The sequence below is a fragment of the Microcaecilia unicolor genome, chromosome 3, assembly GCF_901765095.1.
Source record: "Microcaecilia unicolor chromosome 3, aMicUni1.1, whole genome shotgun sequence".
Classification (NCBI taxonomy): Eukaryota; Metazoa; Chordata; class Amphibia; order Gymnophiona; family Siphonopidae; genus Microcaecilia; species Microcaecilia unicolor.
The window spans coordinates 188,784,354-188,800,608 of record NC_044033.1 but is presented as its reverse complement, the minus strand read 5'-3'; the positions used below and the strand labels follow the sequence as shown (position 1 = coordinate 188,800,608).

The 16,255-nt window shown below is 41.4% G+C and overlaps 1 protein-coding gene across 1 annotated transcript in view; it reads right to left on the bottom strand.

Moving 5' to 3' along the window:
- Positions 1–16,255, bottom strand: part of KMT2D (lysine methyltransferase 2D) — a 591,638-nt gene that overhangs the window by 401,907 nt on the left and 173,476 nt on the right. Inside the window, exon 11 of the mRNA XM_030196818.1 lies at positions 77–166. Within this exon, the coding sequence (XP_030052678.1) occupies positions 77–166 (90 nt within the window). The remainder of the gene's footprint in view (positions 1–76; positions 167–16,255) is intronic.

Below are 16,255 nucleotides of genomic sequence, written 5' to 3'. Positions count from 1 at the left end.
ACAACTGGCAGTCCCTGTCACTTGGTGTGAGAGGTCCTAAATTACTTTTCTATCCACATTAGATTGTACATCTCACCTGTCTCTGCAGTACTAAGCAACTCCTCTATTTGTGTGTCTTCTTCTAATTTTTTCTCTTCTGGTGGTTCTGACTCTTTCATTGGATTCTCTGAATTTCAAGAGAAACAACAGACAGTTCACAACAAACCACTCCAGAACCCAATCCTCTTTTAAAACTCATACATAACAGCCCTTAAGCTTTTCATCATCATGCTTCTGAAACCCCCTTATAAACCAGGAATCCATGTATACCAATATGTCTGAAGACTCATAGTTTTCTCCATAAAATGTGAGGAGTCACACAAAAAAATACTGGGCTACTGGTGGGAATTCTATTGTACACTTTGACAATATTTATGGACCTCTAGCAACCCACTGCTTTATTTTATATGTGATGTGATTTTTTTTCTGTTTGCTTATTAAAACATGTTTTTATTTTATTTTTTTACCATTTTCTCTAATTATATTCCCAGTTGATATTGGTTTTACATAAAATGTGAGTGGCTAAGAAAGCTCCTGGAAAATTAAAGGTAAAACATGAGAAGTTCTTACCATCTGAGAGCTGCTTAATCACTGTACAATGATCAGGGAGCTCCAGTCTAGCTCCTAGTGGACAGGTGTCAAAAATAAATGGAACTATCATCACAACTGACATTAATTGGCTCCCATCTTGGCAATCAGAGCAGGAATACCAAGGTTTGAAGAACCATGGAGAACGAATCACCCTTTGAGCCTTACAAGCAATATCTATATAATGCAGGACTGAAAAACACATTAAGGGGGTAATTCTGTCTAGTTTTGGGTGGCAGAAGCATGTGTAAATGGCAGCATTCTAGTCACTTACATGTGCAAATGACCTCTTATAGAATATCAACTAGCAGAAAAGTACACACACCATGATTTGATGGCTCAAACTTTGCCGGTGGGCGTGCACATGGGTGGAGTTTAATTAGGTGCATATTTATGTGCTCCAACCAAAGTATTCTATACAGTCACTGAGCTATGTGAAAGGTGTTCTGGTTAACATCTAGGTATGGCCATTGTGATCATGCCATAAATGTTAAGTATATCTTCTGCTTCTTATGCTAGTACTCTACAAAGAAAAATAGACGCTTACATTAATTTATAGAATAGGCTTGAAATAGGCACCTGCTCAACCTCTTATCACAGGCACCCTGCTACAGAATTACCCTCTAAGTACAGCAGCTGGGCCTTAAGTGTGCATGTGTCCTAGCAAAAGACACTGCACTGATTTTCCTTATTTCTGCTGCAATTCCATCAGAAGTTCTTCATAAGCTCCAGGTTTGTTATGGCACCTTGTTAATTCTTAATACCCTTTTACATTTTTCACATTCTACTATCTAAAAATAACATTCACTGATCTGTACAACAAACTTTATTCTTTCAACGTGAAAAGAAAAATTTGGTCTTCCCTGTTAATTTCCTTGAATTCTGCCAGACCAATCTATACATACAGGTTTATGCCACTTGCCAGCAGATAAAGAGAACATAACTTTTCCAATGAAATCGATGTACTAAAGAGTGATGCAGCAAGGCACTTGCTGGTACACCAATGTCAGATCAAAGAAAACTACCCAAAAAAACTATCGCAGAAAGGATAAACTAACATTTTCTCACCTCCAAAGGTCAGCAAAACGAACAGGATCAAATGAGATACTGAGATCCTTGGGTTTCATTGAGAGAAAGGAATGCTGCAATAACCGGGAAAAAAATTTCATTGAAGAGCATCACTTAACAGATAAGAAAATATTTCTCCTTAATATTCTGTTAGCCCAGTCCAGATGAGTCAGAAATACCAAACCTTTAAACCAGGCGGTATGAAAATATGGCTGCACTGAGAACACCTGCCCTGAAAGCAGCGTGTCTCCTAACTTGAATATCAAAACTGATATCTGACAAAAGAATGTATGGTGGTCCAAGTAGCCACTCAGATGTTCTCTGGAGGTGGAACATTAAAACTCTGCCAAGGAAGAAGTATGAGCTCTCATGGAATGCACTCAAAGGGCCTCCCGAGCCTGAAAACCTTTTAATAAGTATGCCTAAGTGGTTACCCGATCTTCAAGGCCCTTAAAGGAGATGGCCCTGAGTACCTGAAGAATAGGATGATCCTCTACACACCGCCAAGGACACCAATGTCCTCTCAAGGACTATCACTAACTATACCCTCTCCCGCAAGCAAGCTTTCTCCGGAGTAGCCCCAACACTCTGGAATGCACTGCCTGAACGGCTCCGCTTAACATAAGACTATCTTTTATTTCAGGATGCAGGTGAAAGCTTGGCTCAACCAGGCCTTTAATGGAAGAAGTAACTAACTTGTTAATCTCACTCGCACACAAGGAGTGACATGGGCAGCACATACTGCAGCAGGACTCCTACCCAAGCTGAGATAATATTTAACCATCTCTCTGACCTCATGTGCAACTTTCTTTAAATTAGTCACCTTACTTTCTAACTCTTCTTGTTCCATCTTTTTTTTATACCATTCACTATCAATTAAAATGTTCTACTATGTATTGTGTTGACACTAAGTAGTGTACTATGCCATACTTTGTATTTGAATATTTTAACTGCTGTAATTGCCTATTGCTCATGATTGATCTATTCTTACTGTACACCGCCTTGAGTGAATTCCTTCAAAAAGGCAGTAAATAAATCCTAATAAATAAATAATCCTACTGTAGAGTCAACTTCAAAGCTGCCTCCCTCTTGCAAGAGCCAGAGAACAAGACAAAAATGTCTGTCAGACCTTTAGCTATCTGAGGGCCACAACATCCAGGAAATGAAGAATTAGAACGTTTAACATTCTTTTCTCAGAACAGACTAAGATAAATAATCTCATTCAAAAGGAAGAAAGAGACAGCTTCAGGCTGGCAGGCACTGGCTAGAAAGTGACCTTCTCTTTGTAAGATACCAAGGTGGGTTCTTGCAGGGTAAGGAATGCAATTCGGAAATATAGTGAGCTGAATATTTTGAGAAATAGATCCTTCACAAAACAATGTTTATGAGACTCAAAAGATGAGGGGGAGGTTTATACAAAGGACTAAGTACCAAATTAGGGTTATATTGTGGCACACCAATTCATTCCCCTTTTTAGGTTCTGCAAACTCACTGCAAGAACCAGATATCATCCAGATAGGATGCCACAGGCAAATCCCAAATGAGACCTTTAGTACCATAGTAAATGATGGCAGATAAAGACCATCTAATCTGCCTAGGAAGATGGCTCGCCTAATTGCTACTCTGTGAGGGTTACTCCCCCCATTCTATGCTTGGTGAATTGTGAGATTCATTTATGTTTTGCCTTGAGCAGAAATACCCCACACATTCTGATTCCATCTTCTTGCTGAATAGGGATTAAATTCCATCACGTTTTTGTCCCTACCACCTATACAGGAAGGACATTCCAAGTATCCATCACTGTAAATACATATTTTCTGATGCTGGTTTTAATTTTCCTTCTTTCATATCCTCTAGGGTTTCTACAGCTTTCCCATCTTTGAAAAAGATTAATTTGTTCATTAATACCATTCAAGTATTTGAAAGTCTGTATCGTACCTCCCCTTTCCCTTCTTTCCTCATATATATTTAGGTAGTCAAATCTCTTCTCATGTGTCTTCTAGCACAGACCCCACACCATATTTGTTGATACCTCTAAGCCACTTCCAAGTCTTTATATCCTTAACAAGATGCAGCCTCCAAAACTGTACTCGTTAGTCTCACCAACGACCTCATGGGTAAAATAATTTTTAACCCTATGCAGAAAACCTCAGAGGTGCCAGACTCAAAACGTATGCTAACAAAGCAATGAACTATGGTTCTCTGGGCTAATCTGGAGCCACCACAGAATGATCCTCTGTTCTTCGGAGCATATTGCCAATAAAAGGACCATAAAGAAGTAGAGGAAGTAACGTCACTCACCAGGATGGCTGCTTAGTCTGATAGCTCCGTCGGGGCTTATATAATTTTGTGTGATTCTCAATGTTCTTCTTGCTTGAAGAGAAGTACATCTGCATCCTATTTAAAGTAGTCGGTATGCCACCCCGAAAAAGCTTGGAGAAGTTCGGTTTCACTCCAAATCAGCAGAATAAACAGTGCTTGGGGATGGTGACAGGTGCAGAGGAGGTGAAAAAAATGAAGACACAGCTATGGGCAGCTCAGCAAAGAAAGACTCCAACAGCTCTCATGGCATTAGACGCTGAAAAGGCCTTCGACAGGGTGAGCTGGCCCTTTCTACAGGAAGTGATGAGAATGGGTTTGGGGGATCACTTCTGTAAATGGGTCGCAGCATTTTATACACATCCCAGGGCATGTCTTCATATTAATGGGTCATATACCTCCTTCTTCCCTATTGGCAGGGGGACCCGCCAGGTATGCCCACCGTCTCCCTTACTGTTTGCCCTTGGCTATTCGTATTCATGAACGCCCAGATATTCGGGAGGGGGGGGGGGGGTGGAACATCGGGTAGCCCTCTTTGCGGATGACGTTTTATTACAAAGCAGAGATCCAGGTCTGATAATACCGATTATTTTGGAGGTCTTCTGAGAATTTGGAATAGTATCGAAGCTTCAGATTAATAAGGACAAAAGTGAACTGTTAGGGGTCACCATCTTAGTCGGAGAAGAGGAACGATTGCATGAGGCCTTCCCTTTTCGTTGGGTATCCACCCATTTTCATTATCTATGGATTCAGATCCCACGGGATTTGCAGACTTTCTACAGTCTTAACTATGACACGATTTTAGATCATATTCGGTTGGACCTGGGGAGATGGAAGGGTTTGTGGCTGTTCTGGTGGGGTTGAATAGCAGTTGAGAAAATGAATGTTCTGCCAAGGCTTCTCTTTTCTTTCTCAATCCCTTCCGGTCCCGATTCCACGGGTAATGTTACATCTTTGAAAATCTTCAAGAGAAATATGATCTAACGTAGGGGGATTTTCTTCCTTACATGCAGTTAAGGCATTTTATAGCACAACAGGGCAAGTTGCGGGAGGATCCCTGGGGAAAAGAGTGTCCGGAGAATCTTTGACTCCTCTTGAAAAAAACTCGGCCTATCTCCCTGATTTACAAATTTATGAGGGGCTTGGAATGGTCTAAGCATACCTTTATGCCTAATTGGGAGAAAGACTTCCAATGCAATTTTACTGATTTAGAGTGGGAGAGTATTTTGTGGAGTGGTCCATAAGGCCTCAGTTTGTGTATTGGTACAAGAAAATTCTTATAAAGTGCTTACTAGATGGTATTACACACCTGATCGACTGCGGAGGATGTTATTATTATTATTTATTGCACTTGTATCCCACATTTTCCCACCTATTTGCAGGCTCAATGTGGCTTACAAATACCTGTAATGGTAGCACCATTTCAGGGTACAGAAATACAATTGTTGTTACAAGGATGACAGGAATAGTAGTCATAGCATATTGATCTAATCAAACAGTTCTAGAAAAAAAGACATTCGTAATCAGGGATGCGTGGTGATGTGATGTAGTTAGCTATGGGTTTTCGTGGTAAGCTTTGGTGAAGAGATAGGTTTTCAGCGATTTGCGGAAGTTAGTTATTTCATTAATTGTTTTTAGGTGTTTCAGAAGTGCATTCCACAACTGTGTACTCATGTAGGAAAAGCTGGACGAGTGTGTCAGTTTGTATTTTAATCCTTTGCAGCTAGGGAAATGTAGATGAAGAAAGGTACGGGCAGATATTTTTGCATTTCTGGATGGGATGTTCACTAGGTCAACATGTATGACGGGGCGTCTCCGTAGATGATTTTATGGACTACCGTGCAGATTTTGAACGTGATACGTTCTTTAAGAGGGAGCCAATGTAGTTTTTCTCTTAGGGGTTTTGCACTTTCATATTTTGTTTTTCCAAATATTAGTCTAGCTGCGGTGTTTTGGGCAGTTTGAAGCTTCTTGATAATCTGTTCTTTACAGCCAACATAGTGCATTGCAGTAGTCCAAGTGACTTAATACCATCGACTGTACCAGATTTCGAAAGATGGCTCTTGGGAAGAAAGGTTTTACTCTTTTGAGTTTCCACATGGAGTGGAACATTTTCTTGGTTGTATTCTTCACGTAGCTTTCAAGTGTGAGATGTTGATCTATGGTAACTCCTAGAATTTTCAGCGTGTTTGAGACGGGAAGGGAGAAGTTTGAGGTGGTTATGGTGGGGAAGATATTTGTTTCCCCAGACGTCAAATCTATGTTGCATGAAAGGCACAGGTACATTTTTGCATGTATGGTGGGAGTGCGCCTTAATTTTCCCCTTTTGGTTTGATGTTATACAAGCACTATCGACAGTCACTGGTGGGGAGGTTCCCTGTACCCCCCAGTTTTGTCTGTTCGGTCTGCAATGGAAAGGTTTTCTTTGGTGGCAAATCAAGCTGATTTGTTGGGGCATAGCTGTTGCGAAATATCTCATTGTGTTTCTTTGGAAGAAGACTACACCTCCCACTGTAGAAGAATGGAAGGAGAGATTGCATCGTTTATACCAGATGGAACGTCTGACTGCACAGAGAAAGGATTGTTTTTGGTCACATAAGAGAAGCTGGGATACTTTACAGACTTACTTTGCCTGTGCTTAATTGTTATTGGAGTGGGGGGGGGGGGAAATAAAGGGGTAAAGGGGAGGGGGGATACAAGATTTGCAGATTTAGAGGAAATTTGGGGGGATTGTTGGGGAGGGATTTAAATGGAGTAGCTGACAACTGTAATTTACAAATGCTTGGACTAGGAAATGGTTATGAGTTAGAAGATACTTAGTTAAGAAGGGTGAGTAATTGTTTGGGGTGGGGGGGAATTCCTATAATGAGTTGTGTGAGGTATGAATATTGACACATCTTGTTTACAAGTGCTTTATTCAACTGTTTGCATACGTAATGTGCTATTTGTTGGGCAATAAATTCAATAAAAATTTATTGAAAATAAAAGACCATAGAGAACTACTACTACTATAAATCACTTCTATAGCGCTACCAGTCGTACGCAGCGCTTTACAACTGAACATGAAGAAGACAGTCCCTGCTCAAAAGAGCTTACAATCTAAATCAGGAAGACAGGACCAAAAAGGATAAGGGAAGGACAGACAGAAGGACACATAAGGATAAGATAAAAGTTACAAGTCAGGAGTCGAAAGCAGCATCAAACAGGTAGGCCTTTAGCCCGGATTTGAAGGCAGCCAGGGATGGAGCTAGATGTAATGGCTCAGGAAGCCTATTCCAGGCATAAGGTGCGGTGAGATAGAAGGAGCAGAGTCTGGAGTTAGCAATGGAGGAGAAGGGTGCAATTAGGAGAGATTTGCTTAGTGAACGGAGTTCTAGGGAAGGAGTGTAGGGAGAGATGAGAGTGGAGAGGTAGTGAGGGGCTGCAGAGTGAATGCACTTATAGGTCAACAAGAGAAGCTTGAATTGTATACGGAAACGGATAGGGACCAGTGAAGTGATTTCAGGAGAGGGCTGATATGGGCATAACGACTTTGGCGAAATATTAAGTCGTGCGGCAGAGTTTTCAACAGATTGAAGAGGAGAGAGATGGCTGAGTGGAAGACCTGAGAGAAGCAAGTTGCAGTAGTCTAAGCGAGAGGTGATGAGAGTGTGGATGAGGATTCTGATAGCGTGTTCAGAAAGGAAAAGGCGAATTCTGGCGATGTTATAAAGGAAGAAACAACAGGTTTTAGCAATCTGTTGAATATGGGCAGAGAAGGAGAGGAAGGAGTCGAAGATGACCCCAAGGTTCCGAGCAGACGAGACAGGAAGAATGAGCGTGTTGTCGACAGAAATAGAGAATGGGGGAAGGGGAGAGGGTGGTTTAGAAGGGAAGATAAGGAGTTCAGTTTTGGACATATTGAGGGGTAAGAGGATTGGGAGAGTGGACTTAAGGGAAGAAGGGGTGGAGGAGAGCTGGTTGTGAATTCAAGTTTTATCTTGTGAACCTTATCGTGAAAGTAATCAGAAATATATAGAAGCTTGTCCATTGGTCATCACAAAATGACAGCAATCAGCTCACTGGAACTTCACTTTCTTCACTGACTAAAAAACCTGTCGACCGTAGAATTCTTGCATGTGGACATTAAATCCATGTTAGAGGCTTCCTATGGACTGCAATCTTCCAGAAAACTGCCCAATTTAGCTCCCATCCCCTAGGGATTCTGTTGAGAAACTGGCTAGAATATAGTTCACTATGTGTATTGCAAGCGATAGAGTCTGTGTTCTGGCCAAACAAATCTCTCCAAAGCCACCATTACACTGCACGTGCCGCCCCACCTTGCCTGTTCACTTACGTTTAAGTCCGTGGTTTTGTCAGAGCGCATCTGAACTACCATTCCCCTCACTATGGGAAGTTCAACAGGGCCAGACCAACAGCTCTGGTTTCTGGTTAGATGATGAGTAAGGCCTCTCTCCTGGACCAGACCTTGTGCCATATGACCTGGAGAACTAGACAGTGGGCTCCACAGTCCTCCAGACCTAGGTCTAACGTGACCACAGCCCAAGCAGAGGCCACCAGGATAGATTCTCCTTCACAGGCTTGAGATGCTGCATCTGGGATTACCAATGGGTCAACAGTGAGTACTGTAGGCCTCATGTGAACTCTTGACCAGAGAACCAGCTCTAACATGGCTGCCACTGAACCCAGGAGTTGTAGAAAATCCCAAATCCTGGGTGCTTTGAGAGAAAGAAGACACAAAGATGACTCAAAGGTTCCGATATCTTAGCCTGAGATAATAAGAGACTTGGCCAACCTTGATGAAATTGTTGGCCAAGCTGCTTCTTGAAAGCTTTATTGGTGAAACCACTGCCCAGGTCGGAACGGCACGCATTGCTGGAGGGAACAGTTTCCGCTCTGGGTGATTGAGATGAATTGCAATCCTCATTCACCATTGCAGGAGATAATCTTGTATGGGTTGAAGAAGAAATTTTATGTACATCAAGAAAACAACAACAAAAAGATATGATTTGTTTTGGGCAGAGGCTGTGATGAAACATCTACCATGATGAGTTGGCTCCCTTGGTTGGGTATATACATAAGTGGTGTAATGATTTTTGAGCCATATAGATATATTCTGTACACACACTGAGAACGATCATTTGCATAAATATTATTCACAAGTTTTGGGGGGAGATTGCTTTAAGTTTTCTATGTGGACACAGAGTGACATTTTAGGTAAGTAGTCCAAGTCCAAATTGGGATATTTTGCCCATTACATCCAACCCCCCCCCCCCCCCCCCTCGCCAATCTTAGAACCATTTTTGAACAAGAAAAATGTCTGAGTTTCACTTTCAAAGATGGGCATGCACAGAAGGCGTTTAAAATGTCCAACTTTTGAACACCAAACAAACAGGCACAAAAAAGACTGTCTGGCATGATTTGTACCAAAATGGCCACAGACATCCCTACAGAGCAGAGGGCCAGCCTAGTGGTCAGTGTACTGGACTTTAACAATTGGCACTCGGATACAAATCCCACCTTAACTTTTATTATGTATTGTGAGCCCTCCAGGCCCAGAAGAAAACCTGGTGTACCTAACTGTACCAAAACAAAATACTGTGCTAATAGACTTTAAGTGCTTTGGAAATGAAATGGGGAGGAAGGACCTCGGGGGCCCATGGTGTTCAGTGACCATGCACGGACAGTTGAGCACTAGGAGGGCAGTTGTTTCATCATAGGTCAGAAAAACCTCCTTTTTATTTATTTATTTTTATAACTGCACTTTCTTCAATTGTGTATTTAAAAACAAAACATTATGTAGACATTAATATCTCTTTCCAGACTTCTAGATATAAACAGCATGAAAGGTACTTGGCTTATTTGCACAGGGGATGGAGAGGGATACAAAGATGAAAAATTGAAAAATGCAGGGCAGGGTGACAATAGCTTTCAGAAAATGTGTACTGTTCCTGTTCTTGACTCACCCGTCTGCCCTTCCAACTCAGAGCTTACCACTATTTTCTATGTGCATCTGCAGATACACGGTTCACCATTGCTGCCTCTGTAATTTGAAAGTCTCAAGTTTTTTTCTGGATAGCTATCAGGGGTATTATCCACCACTAACCTTCCAGCACTTGGTGAGAGGTAAGTCAGAGGTCCTTCTTATCTGTTCCCTTCTCCACTACTGCCAACTCCAGACTTCGCTCCTTGTCTCGCTGCACCCTATGCCTGGAATAGACTTCCTGAGCCCCTACGTCTTGCCCCATCCTTGGCCACCTTTAAATCTAAACTGAAAGCCCACCTCTTTAACATTGCTTTTGGCTCGTAACCACTCGCCTCCACCTACCCTCCTCTCTTCCTTCCTGTACACATTAATTGATTTGATTTGCTTACTTTATTTTTGTCTATTAGATTGTAAGCTCTTTGAGCAGGGACTGTCTTTCTTCTATGTTTGTGCAGCGCTGCGTACGCCTTGTAGCGCTATAGAAATGCTAAATAGTAGTAGTAGTAGTAGGTCTTAATGCTGTAGTTCTAACCATCCCAACAGAGCCTCAGCCCTATTATGCCATACCCAGCATCGGCATCTCTATTTTGGGTTTTGTTTTTAAGTCCTTTAACCAATTCCCTATCCACATTAGCCCCTAAAGGAGCCACTTTTCCTCCAGTACTGGGCCGCTTCTAGCATTACCTCAACTGTTAACTTTAGACATGCACAGGGAGGATACTGTCTAGAAGATGAACACTGTCAGCTCCTCTTTATGGAACAGCCTAACAGAACTCTCTTTCCCTTCAGAAGAGCTCTGCTTCCGCCATACTGTCCATGAGGGTATGATCCCAACTGACTTTTCATTCAAAGAACTAAATCAGGACCCTAGGGAAGGAGGGCCCTGTAATGATATACCCCCTGGATCACCTAGGGTGGTTAGATGAAGTCGAGAGTCTGCCATGTGTAGAGTTGGAAATAGGGATTGACTTTAGGACTCTGTTGCCCTCTTCCCTTCCCACTCTCGCCAACCAGATTTCTGCATTAGCACATCATATGGTGTTGTATTTGCACAGAAACATTTAAGGGACACTTCATGAATAAAGATCAAGGAAAAGGAGGGTGGTACTATGTAAAGGCAAATCATGAAGGCCAATGTGTTCCATCTGCCTTAGACCCAAGACTGAGAAAATCCACCTTTCAGCAGGATATTAAGCACAAAGCAAAAGCAACAATGAAGTGACTCAGCAAGAAGAAAGTGGATGCCCTCCAGTGGCCCAGTGAAAGCCCAGATGTAAATCCTTTGGCAGGATTGTAAGACTGCAAACTGATTATCCTCAGCCAACTCAAAAGGCTCCATTTTGAGTACTGTGTTCAACTTTGGAGGTCACACCTCACTAAGGACATCAAAAACCTTGAGACAATTCAGAGGAAGGTTACAAAAATGATTTGAGGCTTATAGCAAAAGACATACGAGAAGAGACTTGAATATCTCAATAGAGGAAAGGAGGGTTGGGGGATATGATACAGATGTTTAAATATTACTATGCAAACTAATCTTCTTCAGAGACAGGGAAGCGGTAGAATAAATGTCATGAACTGAGGTTGCAGACTTAGAAGCAACATCACGAAATACTTTTTCACAGAAAGGTATGTGGATGTCTGGAATGCCCTCACTCAAGACATTGTGAAGACAAAAACAGTGGGATAAACACAGAGGAACACTATATATAAAAAGGATGAAATCCAATTAAAGCAAAACGTAAAATGACTGAAGTGAGCTTTGACAGCAGCTTCAGGGGTTGGGAAGTAAGACCAATGCTGGACAGACTTCTATAGTCTGGGTCCAGAAAAATGGCAAAAACAGATCAGGATCAAGGCTGAAGTGGGCTTCGATGGCAACTCCAGTAGTTGAGGAGGAGGACTAGTGCCGGTCAGATTTCTACAGTCTGTGCCCCATAATTGGCAGGGAAAGACAGAAATTAAGTATATCAGTGTTTAATCATGAAGAAGTAGAACCTGTGCAGAGTGCCAGATTCAACTCTGGCTACCTTGTTGGGCAGACTGGGTGGACCATGCAGGTCTTTATCTGCCGATATTTACTATGCTGCCAGTCCTGAATGAGATCTACCTTTCAGTAGGATACTAAGCACAACGGAAGAGCAACAATGAAATGACTCGGAAAGAAGAAAAGTAGATGCCCTCCAATGACCCAGACAAAGCCCATACTGGAATCATTTGGCAAGACTGCAGGACACATTCAGCAGTTACAGTACTTCTCATCACCCTTTCATATAGCCTATGTTTGCAGAATAATCTTGAAATTGTTCAACAATGAACATGTTCCCCAGTCTCAGCCAGACACCACAGTTTTTTTGGGTTTGTTTTTTTCTTTTAAAGGGATCTTAAGGCTCTGTAACCTTCCTCAGAGCCTCCTTAACCCATGGCTACTGATTTTGGAAGGATAGCCAAAGGCAGAATCTTGGTGGTTATCAAACTTCCCATTTTACAATGAGACACCTGATATTGCTCCAAATGATGTTCATACTCAATGGAATTTTCTGATACTTTTCCCCTTCCTGATTTAATTGAAATCAAAAAAGCAATGTACAAGTACCATACCATTCACTTTATCCAAGAATATCTGAATCAGCTCAACTACTGTGACTGTAAACAGGTGGCCTCTTCTATTATGAGCTCATTAAGGCAAGTTCTGGAAACTAAGATAATTTGCATTTGCTAAGACAAAGGTTGTGAAGATTTATGCAAGCAAATTTTTACAGTTTCTTAGTGAATAATGTTTTGAATATGTCTATAACTGCTCACTCACATTTATGGTGTTACACATGGTGTGCGCATCAATGAAAAACTCCTATTTTAATGAATTTGAACAGAATTATTTTTAGATAGCAAAATGTGAAAACGTACAACAGCAGAAGACTGTAGTTCCATTTGATTTCCCTTATAAGCCAGAAAGCAGGTTACAGTTCAATAAAAAAAATATAACATCAAAACTGCAACCTGAAGACAGCTGCTGCTAGGTGCAGGTTCAGTCAAACCAGGTGAGAGAGTGTGAGAAGAGGATCTTAGGAGGACCCATGGAGGAGAACTCTCACCTCCCCCAGTTCGCAGCACAATTAGAGGCTGACCTCTTCCTCCTTCCAAATTTCTGGAAGGGGATACAGATTAGTTCTAGAGCAAAGTTTCATAACCTTTTCAGGCCATGGTATAAACACATGACCAAAAATGTAGTATAGAGTAGGGATATGAAATGGGTTATTACATTTCAAAACAGTTAAAGATGTATCTTGGAAGACCTAAAAAGAGGCATGTGTTTATACCAGTATTTCCCAAAACGTTTTCTAATGTGACCTCATTTTAGCAGTCAAATACACAGACCTCAGATGTTAACCAATGAAAATTATTACTCAAGCACATTTGTGTTCCTAAGTTTCATTAACACAGCTTTGCTGTCTGCTTCCTCCATTAACTCCCTGACAGGCTTCAGTCCCTAAGTTGATGAGTATGGGGGAGCTTTTCCCATTGGTCAGGCTGCACTTCATTCTTCTGTTTATTGTGCCTAGTGTGTTAGGAGTCATAATAATTCAGGACTAGGTGAAAGTGTGTGTTATCTTTACTCCACCTTAAACAGGTACTTAAAGCTCAGTACTTTACCATCATTTTGGGACTGCATAAGTGAATTGTCTCTGACACTGTTTCACTGCTACACGATAATAAGCCTACTGCTGCCAATATTTCTAATAAACCAGCTTTTCTATTTTTATTATAATATCTGAGTCTTCTGTCCTATCCTGTTATCTTGGACTAAGAATTCGGATCTCTAAGGAAGTGGTTGTGACCCATCCATTCCAGAGTGCTAAATTTCTGCTTTCACAGTTTTTTTACCTTCCCTCATTGCCTGCTCTCTACCTGAGGCCGGATCATTGTGATTAGTCCCCACAGATGCAGGGTGTAAATTTTTCCTTTTCTATTTCTTCTCCTTGTCCTATTCTTCTCTCCAGTCTGCTTTCACACTGCTCCCTCCTTCCTTCCACTTCTCAGCTTCCTTCCCAACTACCCCTTTGCATTCACCCAGAATTACCACTCATACAGATGTCTCTTTAGGGTTTCCAACTAGATCCAGATTCACCCGACAGGGTTGATCCGGTCCTAGGCTTATCTCCTTGCATGCAAGAACTTGTGGTTCTGATTTTACCATTAGATTCTCTAAGAAAAGCAAGGCTCTAAGTCCCTGCATTCACTGGTGTAAGCTGAGGACTGGATCAACCTTGTCTGGTGAATCTGGATCTAGTTGGCAATCCTGTTTCTCTCTTACACTCCCAGGCTCACTCCCTTAGGGCTCATGCCCAACACCCATTTCTGCTTCATTCCCTTTCTCTCACTCCTCCCCCGACATATTCCCTGTTTCTGAACCATCACCACAGATTTGCTTTCTCCCTTTTTTAATCCCTTCTTCCCACCGAGATTCATCTAATTTCTGTCCCCTACCCCATCGCCCTAGCTCATCCTTTTTCTCCCTCCTTTCAGGTTCATTATCTTTCACTCATAAGGCTTACCCAGCTTCCCAAATCTCCAGGTTCAGTCACTCCCTGCCCATGTCATCCTCTCTCTTTCATTACCAGGCTCCCCATCTCATTCCTTACCCAGAGATTCTTCTATACACCTTCTCCAGGTTTATAAGTACATAAGTATTGCCATACTAGGACAGACTAAAGGTCTATCAAGCCCAGCATCCTGTTTCCAACAGTGGCCAATCCAGGTCACAAGTACCTGGCAAGACCCCAAAAAGTACAAAACATTTTATGCTGATTATCCTAGAAATAAGCAATGGATTTTCCCAAAGTCCATTTTAATAATGGTCTATGGAATTTTTCTTTAGGAAGCCATCCAAACCTTTTTTAAACTCCATTAAGCTAACTGCTTTTACTACATTCTCTGACAACGAATTCCAGAGTTTAATTACACATTGAGTGACAAAACATTTTCTCTGACTTGTTTTAAAATGTACTACTTTGTAGCTTCATTGCATGCTCCCTAATCCTAATACATTTGAAAAGAGTAAACAAGCAATTCACGTCTACTCGTTCCCCTCCACTCATTTTATAGACCTCTATCATACCTCCCCCTTCAGCTGTCTTTTCTCCAAGCTGCAGAGCCCTAGCCACTTTAGCCTTTCCTTATCGGGAAGTCATCCCATCCCCTTTATCATTTTTGTCGCCTTTCTCTGTACCTTTTCTAATTCTACTATACCTTTGCAGTGACCAGAATTGAACACAACATTCAAACTGTGGTCGCACCATGGAGCAATACAAAGGCATTACAACTTTCTCATTTTTGTTTTACATTCCTTTCCTAATAATACCATTCTATTTGCTTTCTTATCCGCCGCCGTACACTGAGCAGAGAATTTTGACATATCAACCACGAAGCCTATATCCCTTTCCTGGTCGGTGACGCCTAATGTGGAACCTTGAATTATGTACCTATAACTTGTGTTCCTCTTTCCCACTTGCATCACTTTGACTTGCTCACATTAAATGTCATCTGCCATTTAGATTCACAGTCTCGTAAAATCTTCTTGTGATTTTTCACAATCCTCTTGCAAATTAACTTTGAATCTTCAGCAAACTTAATTACCTCACTAGTTACTTCAATCTCTAGATCATTTATAAATATGTTAAATAGCAGCAGTACCAGCACAGACCCCTGCGAAACCCCACTATATACCCTTCTCCATTGACATCATTAAACCTTACTCTCTGTTTTCTACCTTTTAACCAGTTTTTAATCCACAATAGGACACTACTTCCTATCCCATGACTCTCCAATTTCCTCTGGAGTCTTTCATGAGGTACTCTGTCAAACGCCTTTTGAAAATCCAGATACACAATATCGACCGGCTCACCTTTATCCGCATGTTTGTTCACCCCTTCAAAGAAATGTAATAGATTTTTGAGGCAAGATTTCCCTTCACTAAATCCATGTTGGCTTTGTCTCATTAATCCATGCTTTTAAAATAAGCTCTGTAATTTTGTTTTTTATAATAGTATCTACCATTCTGACCGGAAGACGTTAGGATCATCGGTCTATAAATTTCTTGGATCTCCTCTAGAATCTTTTTTAAAAATCGGCGTTACATTGGCCACCCTCCAATCTTCCGGTACCATGCTTGATTTTAAAGATAAATTACATATCACTAACAATAGTTCCGCAAGTTCATATTTCAATTCTATTAGTACTCTGGAATGAATACCA